This window comes from Cygnus atratus, chromosome 5 (genome assembly GCF_013377495.2).
Source record: "Cygnus atratus isolate AKBS03 ecotype Queensland, Australia chromosome 5, CAtr_DNAZoo_HiC_assembly, whole genome shotgun sequence".
Classification (NCBI taxonomy): Eukaryota; Metazoa; Chordata; class Aves; order Anseriformes; family Anatidae; genus Cygnus; species Cygnus atratus.
The window spans coordinates 36,105,332-36,122,479 of record NC_066366.1 but is presented as its reverse complement, the minus strand read 5'-3'; the positions used below and the strand labels follow the sequence as shown (position 1 = coordinate 36,122,479).

Genomic DNA, 17,148 nt, shown 5'->3' with positions numbered 1-17,148 from the left:
CATGCAGCCAGCAAGAATGTATGAAAAATTGATGGAGTTGCTTAAGCACTCAGAAAAGAGCTGAAATTCATTGGCGTCTCTTACATTTAGTCTTCTAACCTAATTTATATTTGAAGGAAGGAACATGCATTTTAGAATGGTAATATAAACAAGCGTACAAGCTGCCTTTAATCTCTTCCAACGGGAGTACGGTGTTTCATCCTGCAGTTTCATAAGCAGCATCTTTCTCAGATTCTTCTATTCCCATGTGAAGAACCTGAACCTCCTCTACTGCTGTCTGCTGTGCAATTGTTTACTGCTTTGACAGTTGGAGGTAAATACCAATGATAGTTCTGATCAGCTAGCACTGTGAACTACTTCCAAACAGATAAATGAATACCCATCATCAAATTGAACCCATCTGCCCGCCTTTCCTTGAAAAGGGAACACTTGTACGCTCTTGTGCTTAAAAAAAAAAATAAAATATATATATGCATATATAAAGTCACTTAGCATTTGATCGGTGCCCAACCAGTACTCTGCTTTGCAGGCATGAAATCTTAGCCTGTTTGTTCTTGCCTTGTATGGAATCCCCCTGAGATTTTTAACGCATCTTCATAGTTCTAATCAGTCATTATTTCAAAGCAAATATATTCTGTTTAGGCAGAAGGAAATTTTACATTGAGTTATCTTAATCTGGCCAATAAAGCTATACCTCTCTGGAAGCAACAGAACTATTTTACTCAGATTTAAAAAAAAAAAAAATCCTTAGCTTGAGGGCAGTTTTTAGTTTAATTTGAAATAACACTTTAATTCCATAAGGCAGAACTGCGATTTAGTCATCCAATAAATGTTCTTTTACCTGCCAGTTTAAATGCTTACGGAAACATTTATTTTTCCATGAACCTGGGAATACAAAAAAATTCTGACATACCATGGTTAACATACTTTGTGGGATGAAACTGAAAACAGAAGAGGTTCCTGAGGTAATAACACATATCCCTAATTTAGTTCTAATCTCTCTGCCTGCAGTTAATGAATGCTTTTCCCAAACCAGCTGGTGCTTAATTTCCTTTGGGGATTTTCTCTATTCATTTTTTTGTGCCAGTCTTTGTTTTTACCTATATCCTTTTCCCCACATTAGCAAATTTGTGTTTTTTTAACCTTGGATGTAACATCTGCCCACCTTTTCTGTGTTACTAAGTTGAGAAAAGGCTCATCTGATGTCATCTCCTATCATACCATACATGAATGCAGCAACTGACAACTTAAAGAGAATTAAGAGCTTTGTTTTTGTTCCTTTTTCCTTACTAAAGGCATGGGCTTGCTTCTGACTTGAAAAATACTTAATGAGGACAGTGTTGCAGGTTTTACAATGCACTCAGAATAAGAGTGTATATGTAATCATGCTGAGCATAAAAGGATGTTTTTCAGTGCCTCGGATATACTCTTCAACATTTTAACCTCTTATGTGGACTTATTTATGGAAGGGTAACTAGCTTCCTTGAATGATGCAACAAAGGATTGATAATGTTTGCTTTGAGTTTGTCTTCAACTCCCTGTCACAATAATTCTCCCTGCCAGCTTCTTCTTTTTTGGTCTCAGCATATTCAGTACTTGTTCTGACAAAGAAGTGGTGTGTATGTTGGAGCAGTACACCAGTTGGTTGACGGGCTGCTCTGAAACTGATAAAGGACTCTGCTTATAATTGCTTTTTGCACAGGAGAGGCACTAACAGGAGGCAAGCTGCTCTATCCAGGTCTTTATTTTTATGGAGTGTGCAGGAATTTTGTTCCTGAGACCTGTGATCTGTCCAGAGCTAAAACCAGTTTGATGGGTTTTGTGAGGAAACCGTTCCCCTGTCACTTGTGCACATAGTCTTCATTTATTCCTAGACATTCAGTATCTGGGATGATCACAGAAGTACACTTCAGAAGTGAAAATTTTGCACAAGGCATGTAGATTCTATAATTTTTAATTTCTGTTCCATTACTCTTAATTTGGACTGCTCATGTTATTGCATGATTTTCTCCACTGGAGAAAGGTTCCTGAGAACCTCTTCCTTTGGCTTTGCTCATAGGTAGCACAGAGATACAGAATGCCCAAGGTCAACCAGAAGATTAAGGCCAGTGTCTGAAGTATGACATTTTAGAACACAGAAGATGATGCTATTTTCCTCTTGTGTAAAACTGAATAAAATTCACAGGTCACATGCAGTAGAACTAGCTCCATGTTCCAGGAGCCTCATTTTATTTTGCTCTCTCCCTCAGCACCTGAAAAACCACAGACTATTTTCTGTGTAACTGACCATGTCTTCTATCAAGTCTCAAAGAAAATATCTCAGTAAGAGGACCCTTAGTGCTGGCAAAACGCTGTTTTTGAATGCACAGGGCAAGCTTTTATGGAGATAGGAGCTCTAAATTTATTAAGAGTTTGTTATATTGTGTATCTGCTCAATAAATACCAGTTTAAGGAAATTTCTGAAGCTTGATTGGTAGTAACATATGCAAAATGCTATGGGCACGCTTAGAAGAGCACAGTATTACCAGTCCTGCTGGCTTTACCAGATGATTTGCTTTTAAAGTAAATGTGCATGTGAAAGCTTTTCTAGAGCAGAGATAGTGTTGGATAATGTAAGAGCACTGTGGTGGAGACTTGCATATGAGCTGCTGGGCAGGCAGATACCATTTACTGTCTTTAAACCACCCACAGATGGCTTCAAGATGGGGCTAAGGCAAGATGTGTTTATCTTCAGAACTGCATTTAACAGAACACTCCTGCTGCTCTAGGAGCTATCGGTAACTCTCCAGCTAGCCATGTTCAACCTCACTATCGTCAGCACTTCTGGCCTGTGTCGTACTTAGGCTGACTGCAGTGAGTGTGTACGCATAGAGCAATGAAGCCAAAAGCCTGCAGAAAACATCTCTAGAAATGGCAATTATACTGCTAGCTTTCTTTTTGCTTAATGCAGTGGGAGGTGCTGGGTTAGGGAAGTCAGGAGCTAGCTTTCAAAGCTGAAATACAGAAGGGAACTTCAATAATAAAAAGGTAGGAATCAAGTCTTTAACCTGTGCAACCTGATATAACTACTGGTTCAAATGAAACTATAATTTTCATCAGATCAGGTTGTGTTTATAATAAGACTCTGCCATCTTTTGGAAAAGTGTTTTTCTTAAGTTGCCTCTCTTGGCAACTTTCTGCTCTATATGTCAAGAAGCACTTTTGGAAATGGCAACCTGTGAGATGATGTGGGGGAGGAACTGCTGGAGGGTGGTGTGTGGGGTAGCAAGGCCATTATCTGTGTGGGCAGAACACCAGCTTGCTAGCAAGATATTTAATCACCTCAAGATTAGCTGGCAGTAGGATAAGTAATTCAATATGGAGTTATTCCTTGCGTATAATGTTTAGAGCAGATTTTGAGTCAGAAGGCATAGGCACTGTTCTGAATTTAAAGAAGAGTTCAAACAGTGAATATCAAGAAATCTGGCCCTGTAGTTTGGGTGCATGCTTAGTCAGGGATGATGACCTGTAAGCCTCAAGGTAATGGTATACTACTCAGCCTTGAGATGACAGTGGTGTGTCACTACCAATAGTACATTGTTACTGTTCCAGTTTCTACAATTATTTTGGCTATATTGCACATACAGATTTTAAAAAGTGTTACCAAGTGTCTAATACTACATATCTTTCAGATTTGCCTGGTTGTCTTTACTGTGAAATATAGAGAAATTAAAAAATGAAATTTTTGAGATAAAAAATTTACAAGTATCTTATTCTTAACCATTAGCCTCTGCTAGCACCTTTGTGAATCAAACAGTGATTTTCAAGCTGTCTTTTAAAAGGGTTTAGGAGAATGTTCATGCAGATCATTCTAACAGCTCATCTTGGGATTCACCATATTCCACCCTTCAAAAAAGTACACAGCCTTCAAGTCTGTAGGAGGCTGTAGTAAAGGTAGCTGTTGTATACGTCCCAGTCCAGAGTTCTCAGGTCACGATTCCTCCTGCCACAAAACCCAAGTGGCCAAGGATACCTCTCGCTTTTTATAGAGGCCCTTTACCATAGCATTTTTGTAGGGCTTGGGGATTTGCTTGCTGCTGCCATTTTGTGCATTTTGCCCTTCAATCGTTCTCCTGCAGGTTGGCAGCTTCTGCACAAATACAGGCTTCAAGAAAGGGCAGGACTGACCAAAGGGAGACTGCCAGGAAGGAGGAAAGGCAGTCCTCACCATAACTCCTCTTCAAAGAGTTAGACATCCTACCCTACAGGTATGACTTGTCACATGTCTCAGTGTTTCACTGACGGGAGCAGCCAAAAAGGCAGCCCAGTTGTAATGGGAAAAATATTGACAGAGAAAGAAATGTGCTGAAAAACCAGACAGAAGATGTCTGCTCTTGAGGTGCAGCTGGGTAACTTAGACATGCTGAGATACCCTTAATAAGCACAAAACTTACCTTCCTTACCACCCGGAAAAACAGCAATTTGTCTGTGAAAAGTAAAAATCAGTCTGGGAAGGCAAAAATTGCTCTAAGAAAACACCAACACTCGGCTGCTGCGAGGTGGTGTCCTACGCCCCCTTCCCCGTCCCTCGCTTACTGGTCTGCATCTAGGAGCAACTGGGTGGGTGCTGCAGCAGTAACGCTTCAAAAATATTATTTAGCGAGAGAGATACGCATGCATACAGGCAATCCAGAAGTCAGTACGTACTTGAGCAGTGGTGATTCACGGCGAGGTGCCACAACTCAGCTTCAAGAAGTCAGCGGCGCCCCGCAGCGGCCCTCAGGCGAGGCCGCCGCCTGCCCTCACGCGGGGCCGGGCCGGGCCGGGCGGCGCTGGGGCGGCTGGGAGGCGGCAGCTGGCGCCATGGCGTTCGCGGCGGAGGCGCTGAGGAAGCAGCTGGGCAGGGTGCGCGGGGCCGCCGCTCCGAGGGAGACGCGGGGCGGGAGGGCAGCGTGACAGGGGACTGGGGTGGCGGGGCTCGGCCGGCCCCGCAGGGCTGGGGTCGCTGCCGGGGGAGCGGGGTTTGTTTACCTGGCTGCCGTAAGGCTGTGCCGCAGGTAGCTCGGTTGTTCGTCGGGCTGGGGACGAAGCGTGGGGGGCGCGCAGTAGGACTTCGGAAAGGGCCGTCAGTGTCCTGGGGGCTTGTCTGATAGCCCCTGCCTGCTATCTCAGGGCTCTTCAGGCAGGGATTTGTTTTCGTAGCATCCCCCTGAGGTAAAAACTTTTTAATCTCCACATGAGAAACTGAGCTATGCATACCTAACGCCAGGCTCACAACATGAGAAATTCCCTATCTGATAGACCTCAGAAGGACTTTACGACCTATTTAATAGGAATACGTATTTAATAGGAAAACAACGTATTTAATAGGAATATATCTTTTGTATTATGAATATGGGGTCAGCTGGGGAGGGATGGCTTTGGTTCACAGCCAGGTGTGTCAACGCTTACAACAACGTGTTACATTCAAGCTGTGTGGCTGCTCCTCGCTTGGGCACCTTTGATTTTTCAGCCGCTTGGCTTTGCAGCGTCCCATCAGACCGAACAGCAAGAAGCTGACTAAAGGGCGTTTCTTGTCCGCAGCTTTGCGTTTTCACATGCAAGGGGGAAAATAACGGTGCTGTGTAAGCAGCTCTAGCTATGGTTCTGGTGGGGGGTCTTACTGAAGAGCAGGTAGGTTTTAGCTGAGGCTTTGTGGCAAGTATCACAGCGCAGTGAGCCTCGTAGGGTGCTCAGGACTGGCTCAGCCCCCTGTAGCGGCTGTCTCTGCTTACACAGACAAGAAGGGGGAGGAATGGTATACGCAGAATGAGGTCAGAAATTGAGTTCTAGTGTTGCAACAGCAGACCCGTGATACTTTCAAAGCTTTTTTTGGTGTCAGCTGTTTAAAGCATTTATCTCATGCCAAAGCTATTTATAATGCTACAAGTAATTGTTATCTGCCCCTTCTTGTGTTTCCACTTTCTCTTGGTTCCGTCTCCCTGTCTCTGGTAATGAAAGAAATGGCCTTTGAAAGGAAAATTTTTTCAGATTTTTTTTTTCTCTCCCTGCTTTTCAGTATAAGTTCAGGGACCTGACCATAGAAGAACTGAAGACTGTTAACAAGACCTACCCTAACTTCACGTTCTCCATGAACACATACAGTAAGAAGTGATACAGTTACTTTGAATGATTGTTACTTGCCATAGATTCAGATTGTGTATAATGTGAATGTCTTCCAGGTGCATTCCTACCTTTATTCTGACTTGCAGCAAAATTCCTCTTGCTATGTGACTATTTCTGAAGAAAGCATGCGTATAAAAACCTAATTTTAATGTGTCAATAATTGTAGAAGGTTTATTTTTTAAATTTCTTTATGTGTAACAGCATTTTCGCATATCCTGTGATTCTATTTAAGGAAATTTTATGTCTTTAGCTTTTGAAGTCTAGTTTCTAGGTTCCTTCAGAAAGACCGAATGTTCTTATGACACCAGAATTTCAGAGGAGAAGTGATTTTCAGACTAGTGATATCCTTAGTTTTACCAGCGCAGTCTTCGTTAAGATTCCATTAAGGAATTATCACAAAGGAGGATGGGGGGGACGCGGCAGACGACACTTTTGTAACATTGGTGAATAGAGCAACGTATTTGATTTCTAAAATAAAAATAGCAGTATATGTTTGTAGTTGTGGATGTGATTGCCATAATCATTTTGATTTTTAACTTCAGCCTTCAAGGATGGATCCCAGAAAGACCTCCTGAATTTCAGTGGTACTGTTCCAGTGAAATATGGTAAGAGTAATTGAATGTAATTTCCTTACTAGTTATGAATCTAATTGTAAAATGTGCTGGGTACGGCCTCCCAACAACATACCATACTGATTGGTCATGGAGAATCTTAGAAAAACGTGAGGCTAAAGTAGTAAAGATGGCTTTTCTGCTCTGGCAGCCAGATGGGAGAAGTGGGGAAAAAACCGAGAGTGCTGATACTCATTTCCAGCAGCCAAAAGGAGTTAAGTTTGCTCCTAAATGTGTTGTAAATGAAGTGGAATGTTAAAATCAAACATGAAAACCATGCCTCTAAATTATTAGATTAAGTTGTGTTAGCATGCATATACGAGATGAGGTACCCTTTCTCATTTTGGGTGTGCTCAGGGCTAATGTACACACACTATAGGATCAAATACCCAAGAATGTGAATGAATACAAGTCTGTGGTCATGCCTTTGGGATCCTGGTATTGCTGGTGTTGGTTTCTGAACTGTAGCTTCGATAAAGGTGGCTGTAAAAGATTTTGCCTAAATTGGCAGAAGCTGCTTCTGCTCCATAAACAAGTATCTTCATGCACACATAGATGTTGAAATAAGACATCATGAGATAAGTCAATTAAATAAATAAAAAATCATATAGTGTGACAGATTTATTTGCCTAGAAAACTGGACACATTGGCTGACAGAGAATACCCAAGGGAAAAAAAAACAACAAGAAGAAAAAAGCTAACGTTAATTAAGACTCAATCAGTGGCATGTCAAGTTGATCCAGACAAGTCTGCTTTTGTAAAGTGGCCTAAGTAACATAAATGCTTTTGAGTGCAAAACTAGAAAGTGATTTGTCTGGCTTTTTTTCTTTGTTATTATGAAATGTGAATCACATGCACACATACCTGTTTTTTGTTTCTTCTCAGTGCAGAGGTTAGTAATGGTTTTTGGTTTGTGTTGAACAGGTAATTCCTATAACATACCTATTTGTCTGTGGATTTTGGATTCTCATCCCTTTGCTCCCCCCATTTGCTTCTTGAAGCCGACTGCGAACATGGGCATTTCAGTGGGAAAGCATGTTGATGCTCATGGCAGGATTTATTTGCCCTACCTGCAAAACTGGAGCCATGTAAGAGGGGCAGCAGGGGAAGGAGGTGTCTGGGAATAGTGTCTGATGTTATATGGAGGGAGGTGGATAGGGTTTGGGGCTTTTTGTTTTCTGCGTTGTTTGTTAAATGTGTAATGATTATGCAAAGAGAAGCAGAATGTTAGCACCTCTTGAAATTACAGCTTTCAGCCAGTATGAGGTGATCATAAGGAAAATTGCAGTTGATTCTAAAGACAATTATTTTAGGCTGAATAAGAATGGGATTGAGTTTGTTACAAAGTATTGTAAGGCCTGTGTTGACTCTTTGATGTTTTTCCCTTTGTTGCAGTGAATAATGAATAATAATAGTAGACAAATTGAGTATCCCTGGAACGTTCAGTGGAAGTTCTGATGTTTTGGGGATGTCTTTTTCAATAGAACTATGCGAATCATTAGAACAGAGATTCAAAAGCCAGTGCTGTTGCTAAATAATTTTATGCACCATTAAATAACTTACTTAAGTATGACTGTCAGGCCAGCAAAAGTGATTTAATGAAAGCTAGTTTTCGAAAAAGGATAGGATATATTTTCCATGATTAATAGAGGAATTCCCATGGGAATTGTTTCTATTGCTCAAACTTCTACTGTCTTCTTGCCCAAAGAAGAACTGAACCACCAAAGCTGTGCTCAGTTAAGCTCATCTAAGAAGGAAGCTGTCTTTCCTCTAGCTAAGATTTGCCCTGTTTATATTATTTGATGTAGCTAGATCAAAGGCTTTCATATGTCCATGGATGCTTTCAAAAACTAGTTGCACTGGTCATTTAAATTCTGTAATTCCTTTTTGTTACATTCCTTTTAAGCCGCATTCCTGTTTGAAAAGGATCTTCTTAAAAAGTGATGCTTTTCTTTACCTTAAATCTTTCCATGTTAAGGGTGTCAATATTTATAATTTTATCAGATTTTGTGTAGCTATGACTCTTTATGAAACTGCTTCAGTTTACAGTTGATACTGGTATGTGACAAAGCTAGTCAGCTGTTTTGTCATATTCCTGTATTTCAGCCTAAATCAACTATTGTTGGATTAATCAAGGAAATGATTGCAAAATTTGAGGAAGAGCTCCCTCTGTATTCATTGTCATCTTCTGATGCAGCCAGGCAATCAGAACTTCTCTCCTACATTGCAAAGATTACTGAAGGTGTGGATATTTTCATATATTGGTGATGTTCTAACACATTGTACTTATTAGTTATTGTACTTATTAATTTATTGTTATTGCTTTATATCACAAAGTTGCTTGCATAACGTTAACATCTGAATTTTTGGTGCTTGCATGTCCGCAGTGTTTGGTGTTTTCTCTTAAGTGCCTCTTTTGGAATAGAGAGCTCAGACTCTCTTTACTCGAATAAGCAGTTCGTTTGGGTTCTTTGCATTTAAGCCCACTGAAAAGTGCTGCACACTGAGCACTACTTATTTGTAGGAAATTACTGCAAGAAAATTCATTGTGAAATCTTGTGAAAAGAAACCATGATTTTAGAATAAACAAGTTGATTTTACCCCATCACAGTCATACGTTCCCTCAGATCTCACTTGCTCGCGCTCTCACATCAGCAGTCGCAAGCCCTGAGACCTGTCAGCCCACAGCAACTGGTGTGCAGCACTGAGGACAAGGAGTGCTGGTGTTTAGGCCATACTGTGTCTCTTGGGTTCTTCTCGTTCAGTGGTGGCAAGCTGATTTTGGTCTTGTCTTTTACAGCCTTCAGGAGTGGATGCTCTTTGGCATCTTTTGCCTCAATGTTTTATCTCACCTATTGTAAGTCTTGGGCAAAATTCCTGAATTTCACAGTTCTCATGATTTACTTATCTGGGTATTCTATGGCTCCAATGCTGTTCTTCATCTTGACACATAATCTTCAGGTCAATCCTTTCTTCTTTTAATGAAATCACAGATGATCATCTGTGACAACTAGTGCAAATCCTTCCCTTTGAACCCTTTTCTGCTGTTTCGTCTGGTAATTGTATACACAGATACGTTTGTGAGCACACTTGTGTATGCTATACATGTTTCCAATCAATTGATCTTAATGTTTCTGTTACAAATCTCTGTATGTTATACTCAGAATGGGAATTGTTGCATTACCAGTACCATTAGCTAAATGACCTCAGGTCGTTGTATTTTAATCAAACTTGATTTTGGATGTCTTTTCAAAATTTTAACTCTTTTACAGGTTTTCTGACTCTGGTATATATTCATGCCTGTAGCAGTAGCAAAGGGAGTATTGTTTCTATGGTCTTGGTGTCTAGTTGCTGCTTATTATTATGCTCATACATTCCATTTAGTGAGAAAACATTCCTATTGAGAGAGGAGTATGTGTGCGTTACACCTTTGGGGTTGGGATGAATTTTCCATGGTCAGACTTGACCATTATTTTGAAGAAGCTTATGTAAGTTGGTTTAACTCCAGCTGTGATCCTTTACGAAGCATCAATACTTGTATTGATGCAGTATGGACCAGCGCATCAGTTTGTGTTTTCCTTTTAATTGTAGGAGAAACTGACACGAAATCAAAGAGTAAAACCGGTGGAGACAAAAATGAAGGGCGTTTCAACAAAATTACTGTGGTTGGAGCTGGAGATCTTGGCATTGCCTGTGTGCTAGCGGTTGCAGCAAAGGTATGTAATTAATGTAAATAGCTACAGACCTGATTAATATAGAGGCTTCCAACCTAGTTCTGTGTGTCGGGCACTAAGAACTAGCTCAGCATTTTCAATAGTTGTGTCACTGCTTATGTCATTTGCCTCTTCCCTTCAGTTAATTTATGGATGCACAGAAGCATTAGTTTCTGCTATGTTTTCTCAGTCAGCTTTTGTAAATACAAAGGGTTGAATTAGGAATTCACTTACTTTGAAAATCCTTTGTTAATAGGTTGTTGCCTAAGCTGTGGCCTGTTAGAATTGGGATCTCCTAGTCACCTGGAAAGAGGTTTTATAGATGGTCTGCACTGTATTGCAGCTATATGCTCAGAGACAATCTTTATTACTTTCTAGAGATGTTTTTGTTAATTTGTTTCATAATGCCTTATTTTCCAATTCAACTCATTAAACTAATTCTCTTTTTCTTGTGATTTGTCAGTAATTTTGGTGAGGTCTGCCCATATTGCTTATTTTATACACAGTACAACAAATGCTGTTTTGAATTGGAGAAAGCTGTTTTTGTTCCCACCGCTGGCAAGAACAAGTTGTGTTTTATTGTCGAACTGCGTTATTCATTTAGGGTGTTGCAGACAAGATGGTTCTTCTGGATCTTTCTGAAGGTGCAGCAAAAGGTGGAACCATGGACTTGGAGATCTTTGCTCTGCCAAATGTGGAGATTAGCAAAGGTACTAGGTCTCATTGCTGGAATGGCTTTAGTTGCAGAGGTTGAGGTGATGTAGCTCGATAGCTCTCCCACGGTAGAAGATGGAACTGAATTGAGCAACATCTTTCATCCTCATTTTTCCTTGCTTGCCTGTGATGTTTTTATGTTCCTTGGACCCTCCACAAGACAAAACTGGGGAGGCTTTCACATCAGGCTTCTGAGGTGATTTATCTTTGTCTGGGGTCAGGGATGTGTTCTGGTTTCACCAAGCATCTTACTTGATTATTCTGTTTCCACCTGACATTGCCTGTTCTACATCCTTTGATCTTACCTTGCAGATTTTGCTGCTAGCACATTTTTTTTCCTGAGCCCTGCTTGTTGAACTGTACCACAAATCTCTGTTTGTGCTTTTGTGCGCCTGTTACATATTTATGTTTCTCTCTGATAGTGGAAGCTGGTATGTTGTTGCTGCTGATGCTATTAGTAGTGTCACAGTGTTACATAATGCTTCGGTACTGTAACCTGTTAGTTAGTGTGCTTATGTCTAGGTTTGGGGCAGGCTGGTATTACATCGTTTAGTAAGCTTACGCTTTGTAGGTGTTCTAGGCCTTTGCTTTGGCTACAGCTGGTTTCAGAAGTGGTATTACAGTCAGGTAATATCGTAGGCTAACATAAGTAGGCTTTTGGAACTCTTCTTATGGCTGTCCGCACGTCCTTCATTGAGCTAAAAGAACAAATAAAGGATAAAGGAGTAAAGTCTCTGCCCTTCTTTTACAAGTCAGAAGAAAAATGAAGCAGCCTTTTCATGGGTGGATTTTTTTCCCTTGCCAAGCAAATTAAGTTTAGAAAGCTTATATATCAAAACCGTATATGTGTTGTCTGGTTTGTGCTTTGTAGCCTTGGGCAAACTTCAGTCTGTCTTCCGTGTTGCCCACTATGAAATAGGAAGAGTGGTTCTGTGGGAGAGCTGTGTTTTACAGGTCCTGTGGAAGTGCCCCACATTCCAGTTGCGGGGTGGGGGTGAGACATGAGGGGAAGAATCCCTAACTTAAGCTGCATGCTGCAGTTAAGCATTTAGGATAGCATTTTGGTTTGCAGCTGAAACTTGATAAAGTAACATAAATTTTTAAAACACATTTTGTTTATGTTTCCAGATTTTTCTGCTTCAGCTGATTCAAAAGTTGTGGTGCTCACGGTTAACTCTCTGGGCGGTGCTCAGACTTACCTTGATGTCATACAGAGCAATGTGGACTTGTTCAGGGGAATTATCCCAGCAGTATCACACTACAGTCAGAACTCTGTTCTGCTTGTTGCTTCCCATCCAGGTGCGTTGGTACTTCACCTAATGTTCTGTCCCTGCAATGGCTTTCTGTTTGAGCTGTTTTAAAAGTACATTACTGCAGAATGCACCCACTTAGTCAGAAATTCTTGGTACTCTGAAAGATATTTTCCTTTTCAGCATTGAGCAGGACACTGTCTTTGAGGGGGTTTTTCTTAACTGTTACCAAGGTAAAAGAAAATAGTGTACTTTGTTTTGTTTAAAAGGTATGTATTTCTGCATATTTCTCTATGTAGCTTAAATGTCGCTGTACCTACAAGATTAGCATCCATTAGCTGCTGTCTTGTCAGCTGTTTTATATGTGCGTTTCTCCTGTGCAGTAAGCATAGATGTGTGTGTGTCGTGTGCCATGTGATCAGATTCACAGACTACTAATAGATGGAATGTAGTGTCACTAGTGAACATTGCAGCTGTATTGTGGGGGGAAATCCAAATCTCTTTGGTAAGGAATATTGTGAAACAAGAAAAGCAAAAACACAACTTGAAGGGCAAGAAGTGTGTGTGACCTTGTCTGTCCTGCAAACAGGCTGAAGACATTGCTAGCCCTTTTCTATTTTTCTATTTATCACGTGCTTCTTGGCCTTCCTATCATTTAGAGCTGTGGAAATGGAAAAAAGATTTCCTGCCTTATGGGGAGGAAGAAACTCTGGCTGCATTAAACTTAGAAGCACATGAGGGCTTTGGTATAGGGAAGCGTAGTGACTCATTTTGAAGTTTCCCTTGACTTTTCTTAAAACTTAACTTGGTCTGTGAATCTTCTTTGCCTCCTCCCCATCTGACCTGGTGTTTAGGTTGAACAGAACTACTGAAGTGTTCATGCGCGCTTTTGCCTTTTCTAAAGAAAACAAGTCCATCCTGAGTTTTGTAACTGACTAATAGTTTGCAGTTGGGCTGAGTTTTGATTGATCCTTTATTGTCAGCATATTTTTCTTTCACATATAGTTGAAGTAATGACGTATGTGTCATGGAAGCTCAGTGCATTTCCCAAAAGTAGAGTTATTGGAGTAGGTGGCAATCTGGATACCGAGAGATTTCAGTATACACTCGCAAACCTTTTGCAAGCACAGGCACTGGGAAAAGATGCTTGGATTGTTGGTGAACAAGGGGAAGACAAAGGTAAAGTGATATGGTGTCATGACTGTGAGTATTTAATGTTCTGGCAGTACTTAACTAATTGAGAAAAGTATCGAAGGTAGTCGTGAGCAGGGTAGTAAAATTTTCATAATGTAGTTCAAAAGAATAAGATTCTGGTCTGTGACCAAGTCTGCAGACCTGGGGTGTTTGCAAAAGTATTTTACGTTTGTCACAGTAAAAGAAAATACAACCTGGAATGCTTTTTGATTGGTGTAACGATGTAGATTAGATTGAAAGAGGAAGGAATTGTGGTATAATGTGTAGCAGGCTACTGCTAATGTAAAAATTCTTGCCTATTAATTCATTTTTAAGCAAGTGTCTCTGGTCAAGTGCTACTTCAGAGTTTTATTTCATCTGTCTAGAGACCCTTAGTGGGTCATCAACTACATTTGTCTTGTTACGGGGAAGGAAAGTTTGGAACCTTTCTTTTTCTTTTTTTTTTTTTTCCCCTTTTCCCCACCCTGTCTGGTCCCTATTTTAGTCACCGTTTAGATGTAGATTTAAATGCTATGTTTGTTTCTATCTAGTACTGTCATGGACCAGTTGTAACTCACATGCAAATCAAACTGAAACAATGGCTGCTCATAATTCAAAGGAAAAAGTGGCTAACAGGTAATGCCATTATAATCTTAAGGTTTTTCCTTCATGTTCAAATACTTGAAGTTTGCAGGGATTTTGTTTTTCTTCTGTTCTTCGTGAAGAGGAGGAAGTTTGCTCTAAAATTTCCACACAGTTTCTGAGTTTCTATGAATGTGTAGGTCTGTGTGTCACTCATTTTTATGTAACAGTATATACCTGCTGATTTTCTGATGTTTTTAATAATGTTGTGTCTGCAATGGTATCTAATGACAAGACAAGCTTTGTAGAATATACGTGAGAACATCAGAGCTGCCGGTTCAATTATGTCCGTTTAAAAAAAAAAAAAAAAAAAAAGGGCAAGCTTTCTGGCATACTTTTCTCAGAGTTTGTGCAGAAGCAGTTTACTTCAAAGTGAAGTAGAAGTTTGGATCAATTTACCTGATTTATTTATCCACTCTTTGACAGAAAAAGGTATTGTTACTACTGTGGGTAAAATATATATTAATAATTTCTTGAAGGAATGTCTTTATTGTCTTCTGTTGTTTCCCAAATAAAAGAGTAATGTTTTTATGATACGCTTATATGTCTGTAGGGTTTTACATATGAACCAAAAAAAGTAATAATTTAAATAATGAAAATCTAAACATCATTTTCTCCCCTTTTTGTGGTTTATGTAGAGCTATGGAAATCCTAAAGGGAAAAGGTCAGAGATCTTGGTCTGTTGGGCTCTCGGTTGCTGATTTGACTGACAGTATACTGAAAGATAAAAGAAAGGTTCATTCTGTATCCACCCTGGCAAAGGTAAATGGGTTATTTAATATCTTTTGGTTGGCACTGTAATGATGTTATTTATACTGCATAGCCTCTGTTCAGAAGTAGCACTGTTTTCATGACTTTCTTCCAACAACCACCTTCAGTTCTAGTCCAAGCGAAGCATAAACCAGTTGTTGTGTTAACCTGAAACCAATATTAAAAGTGGATTGTTTTACCCCAAAATACAAATGTTTAGATGGAAAATGTGGTCAAGGTTGCTGACCAGCTCCCCAGGAACAGCTGGATTTGGCAAACGAAGAGAAATGTCGCAATTTAAGTGCTCATTGTTGAATGTAGATTTTTGTGGGGACCAAAAGAGTTCAGTATCATTTACTAAAGTGTAAATTTTCTGTCATTATTTTATTTGACCAGCGTTGAAACAGCTGTTTTTTTTACTCCTTGATTCTTTACATTGAGGAAATCATTAAACTCCATTTAACTTAAAATTGTAGACTAGACTTTGTGCGAAGTTTACCCAAGAGGCGTCATTAAAGCTCTAAGTCATTTCAAATGAGTAAAAAAGAGGTAGAAGCATTTATTGGTCACTTCTACTTACAGGACTCGGAAGGATGGTTCATGTTCTCAGTGCAGGGAAGTTGAGCACAAAAGGCTGCTCACTGTAATCAAGTACAGATATACAGCTCATTTCATCATTGTGTTTTCAAGTGAAGTTTTTAATTCTTTATGAACTAAATGCAAAAGCAGAGGAGTCTCTTAAACTACAGTTAAACTTACTAGTTAGAGTAACTACAGAAAGTAAAATTTCATGTACAGATCCTAAAAAGAAACAAAATCAATAGTGTAAACTTGAGCTACAATGATGTAACGTTGGTGAAGTCTCTCACAGAATGAATACATGATCAATACTCAAAAAATATTCCCAGGAGAGATTTTTGTTTTCCCGAAGAAATTCCCCAGCTAAATTGTATCTTGTAGTATCAGCTTGGCCTGCATCGTAAAGGTCTGATATATTTATATTGGGAAACTCTTTCAAGTGTAGCATGATTCAAGATATTTTTAAATTCACCCTGTAATATCTGACAGTTTCTGTACAGTAAAGCATTGCACGGGGTCTAAAAAGTGGAATTCGAGCTATACAAAATCATGCCATGTGATGAAATATCCTTGCTTAATTAACATTATCAAGTTACTTTGTGGTTCTGTGCTTCAGATAAAGATCAGCAGAAATAAATAACTGACAGTGTTCTTTGCATGTTGTTTCAGGGATGTTGCAATATAAACAGTGAGGTATTTTTAAGTCTTCCATGTATTCTTGGAACCAGTGGAGTGATTGAAATGGTCAAACTAGAAGAAGATCCATCAGTGCAAGAGAAACTGCAGAGCAGTGCAGGATCAATTCATGACCTTCAGCAGCAGCTCAAACTGTAAGCACCAGGGAAGCCGCAGCGTCTGCTCACAGAACCTGGAGATCTGCTGGGCACAACTGGTTGCTCAGTGTATACGGTTTTCTATATAAGACAAGATTTTTTTTTTTTTTTTTTAATTTGCCTACCACAGTGCTTTCTTTATGTGAATTTGGTTTGCATTATTTAACACTGCACTGCCCGGTACAAATTTCTGACTTGAAAAGTGCACTTTGGGTAACCAAAATGTAGAGATGAATGTGCAAGAATGCTTTATGTAAATTAAGGTGACATTTGTCTGTAGTATTTCCTTTTTCCCCAGCTAATTATGGCCTGATTCTTGTTCTATTCCTAACTTCGCACCTTAGTAGGACACCGTCTAGGACAGGAGCTTACCCAGCTCCTTGGACACTCCAACGAGAATCCTTCCTCCTCATTCCAAGTGCTGCCTGAGGGACTTCTGTAGCACATGGTTGGTTGTAAGGCAGCTCGTAGGGGCAACAGGGGCTGTGCTTTGGGAGCTTGATCTTTTGTACTTAATGTCTAATGTCAATGGACTCCGTCCTTGTGGGTTATGAAGAAGGGGGATAAAAGCCTGATTTAATAGTACGCTGAAGAATTACATATGGATTTCTGTTGTACGTTTAATGATGCCTGAGGCTTTCTGGCCGTGACTGGTACATTTTGTGAGGGCGCTCAGGGCACCGAGGGGCGCCCCTCCGGGGCAGCCGGGGCACCACAGGGTTCAGGTGGCAGCGGGGGG

At 40.1% G+C, this 17,148-nt stretch overlaps 1 protein-coding gene across 2 annotated transcripts; it reads left to right on the top strand.

Annotated features, from left to right (window-relative positions):
• The first annotated feature begins 4,759 nt into the window (after positions 1 to 4,759).
• On the top strand, positions 4,760 to 17,009 carry UEVLD (UEV and lactate/malate dehyrogenase domains). 2 transcript variants are annotated; one of them, XM_035539375.2, is made up of 12 exons: positions 4,761 to 4,884; positions 6,038 to 6,122; positions 6,687 to 6,749; positions 7,680 to 7,843; positions 8,862 to 8,997; positions 10,347 to 10,471; positions 11,073 to 11,178; positions 12,311 to 12,481; positions 13,438 to 13,611; positions 14,157 to 14,241; positions 14,886 to 15,009; positions 16,246 to 17,009. In XM_035539375.2, the coding sequence occupies exons 1-12, from the start codon at positions 4,843 to 4,845 to the stop codon at positions 16,408 to 16,410; spliced, it is 1,440 nt and encodes a 479-aa protein (XP_035395268.1). In that variant the 5' UTR covers positions 4,761 to 4,842; the 3' UTR covers positions 16,411 to 17,009. The 2 variants fall into 2 exon arrangements, with proteins under 2 accessions (XP_035395269.1, XP_035395268.1); XM_035539376.2 differs by lacking the exon at positions 12,311 to 12,481 and having other exon boundaries at positions 4,760 to 4,884.
• Positions 17,010 to 17,148: the final 139 nt, after the last annotated feature.